Raw genomic sequence first — 8,290 nt, 5'->3', positions numbered from 1 at the left:
GAACACGGCAAGTAAAGATAAATACTTTCTCCTGTACACACTCCAGCAATCTGCAGCAGAGCAAAACCCTGATTCAGAGGTTAAAACTGTATCATTACAATTAATAGCTCTTGATGGGTCCTTTTTTCTAAAACAAGTCTGGTTACTATTGAACATTTACACTTTTATCATCTAAAACCAGGTGGTGGCAACGAAATTTGACCATGTTAAGTTATACACTATCTGAAAAAATTATTTGCTTTAAATTTGATACTTTAAAATTTCAGGATGTGGAAAAAAAGTAATCGGGAATTCAATAGCGTCTACATTCAATCTCTTATAGAGCTTAGCACAGAACATCCCCTTATTTTGGCAACTTATTACTGTTCGCTGGTTTTTAACTCTCCTAACAACACTTGAATTTGAGATTATTTCTCAGGTACAGCTTCAGTGAAAAGAGGTTCTGGTGTAAATAACTCCATCAGCTCTGCCAAAAAGAAAAGAAGGATACTAAGAATTCATTAAACTTCTCCTATGGCTTTATCATCTTTGGACATTCCTTTTACAACTTGATCACTTATCAGCACTATAGATGTGCTGGCACACTTCTGCTTTAACATGTTTGAAAAAAGCATCTTGCCATTACCGTATCAATGCATTATAGCTAGTTACCTTATACAGGCAGAGAAAAATACACACTATGTGCATAGTCGCAGGAAAGAACTGAAGCATCTTTGGAAGACACAACAAGCTTAAGTACTCGAGATAGTAAAATAGAATTTAGATTCCAGCAAGAAGCATGTGAAATAGCTAATGAGCTTTTTGGTGCTTTGGTTCAATCACTTACTTGACTAGAAGAGGTGTCCCTCCCGTTTTATTAGGCAAAATACATCACTTAAATTACACTTCTCTTTCCTAACACAAAAAACCCCAAACACACCCACAAATTGTTCAAACCTCATCTCTATTTTTTAAACACCATCTTCCTAATTAGTTGGTCTGTATTTGTGGTTGCATCAAATACTGAAACAATTAGATGTTAGGTATTATGACTTGGCATAGCACACACAGACCAAAAAAAGCCCACCTTACATCTTCTTAATAACCAATCATCCCTGCAATTATTGTTGCAATATCATCCCTGAATTACTGTTGCTGATAATCCCAGTTTATCTCCAACTCAAAAAAAGTCACAATCTAAGCATGAGGGCTAATCTACCGACACCTATCTTGAGAAATTTTATTTGCTGTTACAGGAGCAGTCCACTGTATTAACTATACAACAGTTGAGATTCTTAAGCCATGAAGTCAGAGTGTTCAACTTTTGGAAAAGAAGAGAACTGGAACTTCACTCTGTCCAGAGACAGAAATGGATTAGAAAGAACACAGGAAGTATATAATTAATCCTTAAAGACAGGCTAAGATACCTGACAGAGATGAAGGGAAGACCGTACAGGACTTGGGTTTCCTTCATTTTAGTCTTTTTCTTCTAGAAACCTAGCACCTGTAAATCTGCTCAATTGGGTTAAATGAACATCACTGAAGTAGATGCTTACAAATACACTTTTCAGCAATTTTAATAATTTTGTGATAAGCCAGGAAGCATAAACACTTGAGGCTCTGCTCAAGACAGAAGAACAATAAGCGTAGTTGACTTACACTCCAGCACTGTCCTATCATGGCATACAACAAAACTAAAATCAGATGCTTTTTCATAATAGCACAGCTTTTTTTTTCCACTCAGTTTTATTTTTCACATAATTTCAGACTGATAACACTATTAAGTTGAGGAAGACACAGCCAACCCTAACACTGGACTTGTTTTTAAACGGGGAGAGAGGAAAAGGGCACATTAAAGACTTATATTAAATGAGAGTCAATGTATTTAACATATATGAAGTTAAAAATGGCACAAATTCCTCTTCTGTCCTTACAGCAAAGTTCTGTGGAATATATTAATTTTTTTTTAAACTATCCTCCATGTGTTCAAGTAAACGGTGGGAAAATGATGCTGCCAAACACAGCACATGTAATTTTAACGTCTAACTAAACTGTTCCGAATTAAATGTGCATAAATTCTGTATGATAATAAGAAACTGGAGTCTCTACAGTTCTGTACAACGACCAGCCATGTGGTGTCTACATACCCCAGCTTATTTTACAGTAAAAATATTCTTCAAGTATCTGCACTTAAAAGTTGAATAAAAGTTTGCATTCTTCAAGGTAGAATTTGAAAGCAACCAACTCAGAGAAGTGAGAGACACCCAATCTAATAAACAGCAAGCACAAGTGTGACTTCGTTCTCTGCAGCAAGCCCAAAAAGATAGTAACAGCAGCTCATTTGCCAAGCAACACATATTAAGCTGTTCTTTCCAATGGCTTCCCCAATTAGTAGAGTTCAGCTCAAGGTCTCCGTCCTCATTTCCACTGCCATCAATGGGACTGCATCTAGTTATTAGATGAGCTTTCCTTTCCTCCAATTATGCTGTTCTGAAATAGGTATATTCCAAATGAAGAAAAAAGCCTGTCAATAAAGGAGCATTTCCCAAAGGTTGAACTGGACAGTAGGTACAAATTTAGGTTTTTTTTAAAATACCAAGAAATTAAAACAGTATCTAAGTATTATGAAGAAATATCTTTGCAGGATAGAATAAAAATGTACAATTCTGACATTGCTTAAGGGTTTCTTCAATTCCTACTATATAAATGCAGCAATTCAAGCATAATTCCCTTTAGTTAAGTGCTGTAATTTCAACGCTAGTATGTGACCCAGGACGTCCACATACACAACAAAAGAAACAGAGTAAATTGAGGAAATTTATCAACCATATAGGTACCCCACACTTGAGCTATCATTTCAATTTATTGAGCACCTACATGCTTCAGTCTAAAAAGAAAAATTCAAACCATTACAACCCTACATACATAAAATGACATAAATAATACTGGGATGTGTATCTTCGATATTAAGTAACAGAGGCATAATATCCACATTACAAGACAGAATACACGGGCTACCTGCTGATAGATGAGTTCAACAAGTTCTGGTAAAGCTTCATCTGCAGTGACCCAGCTATTCACTGTTTCAGCAAACTGCTCTATTTCAGTTTCAAAGCAACCCGGTTGCTCAGTGAGGTGATTTAGGAAGTCTTGCACATATTCTGCCAAAGTCAGATAGCCATCACATCTATCTTCAAAGGAAGAATCCTATAGCAGTGAAAGAATATACCGGTTATTTAAAAGGAACATAAAATAATGTTGTTACACGTACCATCTCCAGAAGTAACCATATAGTCCTTAGTCTTGAGCCTCTGCATACTTGATAGTGACCTTTATTACTGAGTTCAACATTTTTAGAGAGCATAGACCTCAATGCATCAGAAACCTACAGTGGTCCTATCATCTTAAGAACTAGGTAACATGTTTTTTTATAGAGATTAGCAAAACACATCAAAAGACAGATTAAAAAGAAATAAACGAGTTTGCCAAGTTGGATGCAAGATTAATTAACAAAGTAAGTAAGTGTACCTCTTAAGAAAAAAACTACCAAAATGAGGCTCAACACCCATTCCTGATGTGCACACAACGTGTGCTGCAGATATGTGAACTATAGAAAGAAAAATAACTGAAAATTTGAAATAAAATATTTTGGGCTTACATAGAGTGTACAGTGCTCCAAAATATGCAGAACTGGGGGAAATTAAAGAAATACAATAAATAGTGTAGTGTTGCCATGTAAAAAATATAGCCAGGAAAAGTAATCTTTTAAATTTACATCTTTTCGCAATGGATGAAAGATTGCAAAGCTTGAAATGAAACTATTCAAACAGTATTGCATTAATTTGCAGCTACTGAGGTTGAAAACCAAAGAGTAAACACACCTGCTCCCTAAAGAAAGGATGAGCTAGCACAACAGCACTTTATGCACTGATGGAGCAGAAGGCTGTTAATTTTGGCTTTTCAGAAATGAACGTACATAATAGTACCTAAAGTCAATACTGTTCTGGATTATTTTAATGCTGGTATATGAGGGGAATAGCAAAGGAAGAAACATACTTTGTGATGTCACTAATAACAGCACAAATATTTCACTACGTCACACTACACAAAAGATCGTGAAAAGCCTCTCATGAGATTTCAGGAGTGCAGACAGGAGCTCTACTTTAATGAAAAACTGAGCTAAAAATGATACACCACTTTCTTTACTTAGTGGACATAAATACATTGATAAGGTTTATAATATATTCTCCATCTTCCCACCACTCCTTCCTCAATGAGGGGATGTTGTGTACTTTCTGTCTTCAAAATGCCTCAGTTGCTCCTCTACTGTGAAGCAACATGGATCTGTGAGATTTTTATCTGGATATGAACTGTGGAGAAAGATGCACATTGCTGAAAATAATGTACTGCCATTAACTGCATGACCTGCGAAGAACTTGTGGAGAAAAAAAAAGCACATTTTCCAAAATTCTTCAAAGACCTATGTCAGAAGGGTATATAACTTAAGCTAAAGGGGAAACCATCAAAATAACAAAAGAAAAGCTGAAATATTTACTTAAACATCATAGCTAATATTTGCCTAGTAATACTAAAGACAAAGTTACTTAATGTTGCCCATCAAAAATAGGAAAAAAATACAGGTTTCAAAAACGGTGGCAAATTGTTACTACTTACAAGGATAAAGCCTTCAAGAACCTGACCAGAGTTTGTATTGCTTTGAGTCGGAGACTGGTGCAGAGGAACTTCAGAGGTCCTTTCCAACATGAAGTATTCTATGTTTTTAATGTTTTGAAGCTTATAAAGCCAAAGAATAAAGGCTAGCAAGCATCTGTGTAACTTGCTAAACATTCTAATTCTCGAAAGGAAATCAGCTTTCACTAGGAAATTTCAAAAAGCCCAGTAAAATTCTGTACAATAAATTTAAACTAATTCGTTCCACAGAACTATGACATTATTGTGCAACAACAACTGCAGCTTAATCACATACAGCTGAACTGCCATCTCTCCAAACAACCTGTTTGAAAACTCTCCAGCCAAGCTGCAGGGAATGCAATTGCTGTAGCTAGCAAAAGAAGCTGCTCTGACAGCCATCAGGTTCTTAAGAGATCCTCATTCAGCAGGGTAAGGTATTTTCCTCTCATCCTCACCTGGTAAGAATTTAATCTTTAAGGAGAATGTCCTTTTTTCGTAGGAGCCCCCAATACCATTTGGTGTATTGGTGTCCCTGTATTCATACTCCTCTTTCAGTTATGTAACTGAGAGGCTACACACAGCCTGATAGTTTTGAGTATCAGAACTAACTGGAGATTAACTAATTTAATAATCAAATGTTATTGTAATTACTATGTGTGACCATATAATGTACAACAAAACAAGAAATCAATGCTTTGTTTCTAAAACAATAAATGCTTAATAGCAAAACCACTGCGTATTTTATCAGGAAAACGCAAGCTTTCAGATCTAAAAATTCCAGGGAGCACTAGAAATGGAAACTAAAAAGTGTTAGTTTTAAATCAGAACACCATAGGTTTCTCAAAAGTTTGTTTTTATTCATATTTTAAAACTCAAGAACAAAATCTGTGTAGTAAAGTGTGCCACATGTCTTATTTTTGTTGTAAGTGAGCCCAGTTTAGGAAATTAATTCAGTCATTAAAGTAAAGAAACTCCAAACGTTGTCATACTGAAAGACTAAAGTCTGGAATGCAACTATTCTATGCCTAGTATATTCTGATTAAAGTGCCTGCAACATACTCAGAAATAAATGGTCTAAGTTTTGCTAGCATTTTAAAGGGTATTTGAATTAATAGATGAGTCACATATTCGTAGCGTATTCCTACAACATATCAACCAAGAACTCCCCCACATGCCTCTGTGTTTTTGCAAAACAGCTGAAAAGCAACATTGCTGGCCTCAAAAATCAGTAATTATAAGCATGCATTATGTGTGCCATTCCAAATGGCTTTTCTTTGGTCTTGAAACTGAAATCCTTTATTTACAGAAAAATACTGGGGCAAACCAGTTACTTTTACCCTAGATTATCCATTCACTAAAGTGTGTTCTTTTTGGTATTTTGTTAACAGTTGCATATTGGCTATGGGCTTGTTATTATCGAGGACAGTAATTCTATTCAGTAAGCTGGCAAAGCTGGTAACATTAAGGTAACATCAATTCCCCACCAGTGTGGTGAGGAAAAAAAACTTCAAGACACCAAACCATCCTATTTAGCATTCAAATGAAGTACTTTTCTAGAAGTTATTAAAAATCTATTTGTTTCAGTATAATTTTTTTTTATCACTTGATCGTATTTGTAAAAGTAATAGTTCCCACCTGTTTATATGTAGCACCAGAGTTTGGCTGCTTGCATAACAAAACAGTATTTGAAGAATTCACATAAGTCTTCCCTGGCGTAGACTTACTGAAGCAATAACATGGAAAACAATGGAGTAGAAAATAAGAACTACCAATTTTATTACACGAGGCATCTACAGTATTGATCTGAGACCACCCTTAGTCCAGCTGCAAATATTATTTCTTATTAGGTATGTGGTTAGGTAACTGCTAGGAGTGAGTCCAACCCTATGTTTTGGCCCTTTGGTGATACAATAGCACTTAAGGAAAAGACACATGACTGGCACATGGAGTTAGACAGTTGTGGGCAGTCATAGCGACGGCACAGTAAATTCAGGAAATGTAAAGTCTGTGCTCAGAAAAGCTAAGGTTCAAGCTTTCTCCCACACTTGCTTCAAAAACCTGTGAAAACTGCATAAAAGTGCAGTTAAACCTTTACTTAAAACACAGTGTAGATGTCACTACAACAGAGGTGGTCACCAAAAAGACAGCTTACTCTGATGTTGGCTGTAATCAATGCTTGGTGCAATCAAGGAGGAATGTGGTTATCTGCAGCAGGCTTTAGCAAAATATCCCATGCTAAACATTTTCATGTAGACCATGATATTCACCCATCATCACTTAACATTCTGAGTGTGACTCTGGAGGTTATCACCACAATTTTTTGAATCTCTTCAGCAAATGCAGTGTTCAATTTATCCTATATACAAGATCTCAAGAAAACATTGTTAATTTGAATGTAAGTAAATTGGCATATACTAAGAAGAGAGGATAAACACTCACTGTGAAGTTCTGATTGAAGTTCTGGTTGTATCCTGATGGATAAAACTCAGGTGCGTTAACAGACAACTTTGAAATTACCACAGGAGCCACAGCCACCTGAGGTTCAGCCATTTCTGGTCCAGAATCAGGAACTGAAACTTTCTCCTGCGATCCAGATGGAATTCCTGTCTGTTGCAGGTGTTCTGAAAAGTTTTTATTAACAGCTTTTCTGAGAAATTGCTAAACTAGTATGTATTCACACAAGACAATTTTTTGGACTTTAAATATACTTTTACTATAAATATACCTCCAAGTTTACTTGAACTATACTGTTTTTACTGTTTTTATTTAATATGAATCAAATTTTCACTTTAGCAAACTCTACACATCTTTCTAGATGACAGAAAATAAACACAAGTCATATGAAGGTGACAAAAAAAAAGGGGAGAGGAAGAACAAAAAAGAACTCTCTCCTCTCCCATGAAAACATGTTTTCTAAAAGATCTAACTTGAGAAGCTAGTAAATCTGCTTATGGTGTGCTTGCTCTTCTTGGGGGGTTTTCGCAGATTTCAGATACAAATGCAAGACTTGGAAGGTAAATAAATGGAAGACATCACTAATTTTTAGCAACACTGATTTTTAACATAATCTTCAAACACACTTAGCTTTTGTCATTCTCATACACCATGTGCCAAAAAAAATCCCATGAAGCAGTGAGTTTTAAACCATATTTTCCACATTTTCCAAACTTATCTTCATAGATTAGCTCCTAGGTTTATTGAAAACAGAACCACATACCTACCCGAAAAAGCTAACCGACAAACAATACTTTGTGTTACTGTTGGGCTGGGTTTAGTTTTTTTGTAAACCTTTAGGCTGGAGTTGAGTTCCTCAATAAGGGGAAGGCTGAGACCATCTGCAGTCAGATTAACAGATGGATAAAACCCACACGCAGATGTGAGAGCACAGAAAGGGGTGGTCAGACAAAGAGGTGTTGCGACCAGCCTACAAAACATCGCACCTTTACCTGGGCACAGGCCTGTAGCCCAGAAACATGACCCCTCTTCTGAGGAAAGGTGCAGCTGGCAGGCTCCCTACGCAGCTCGTTTCCAGGCAGGCGCCCGGAGGGAGCAGAGCGCTGGCCCTCAGGCCGCGGCGGCCTCGCAGCAGCCAGGCGCGGGGGTGGGAAGGAGGCGGCCC

The 8,290-nt window shown here is 36.7% G+C and overlaps 1 protein-coding gene across 1 annotated transcript in view; it reads right to left on the bottom strand.

Annotated features, from left to right (window-relative positions):
• Positions 1–8,001, bottom strand: part of PAIP1 (poly(A) binding protein interacting protein 1) — a 20,048-nt gene extending 12,047 nt beyond the window's left edge. The window contains exons 1-3 of the mRNA XM_010079880.1: positions 7,893–8,001; positions 7,111–7,292; positions 2,998–3,186 (exon numbers count right to left, since the gene is read on the bottom strand). Of these exons, the coding sequence (XP_010078182.1) occupies positions 2,998–3,186; positions 7,111–7,221 (300 nt within the window). The 5' untranslated portion in view covers positions 7,222–7,292; positions 7,893–8,001. The remainder of the gene's footprint in view (positions 1–2,997; positions 3,187–7,110; positions 7,293–7,892) is intronic.
• Positions 8,002–8,290: the final 289 nt, after the last annotated feature.

Source organism: Pterocles gutturalis, unplaced genomic scaffold, assembly GCF_000699245.1.
Source record: "Pterocles gutturalis isolate BGI_N339 unplaced genomic scaffold, ASM69924v1 scaffold32324, whole genome shotgun sequence".
NCBI classification, from domain to species: domain Eukaryota; kingdom Metazoa; phylum Chordata; class Aves; order Pterocliformes; family Pteroclidae; genus Pterocles; species Pterocles gutturalis.
This window is presented reverse-complemented; position numbering and strand designations above follow the sequence as displayed.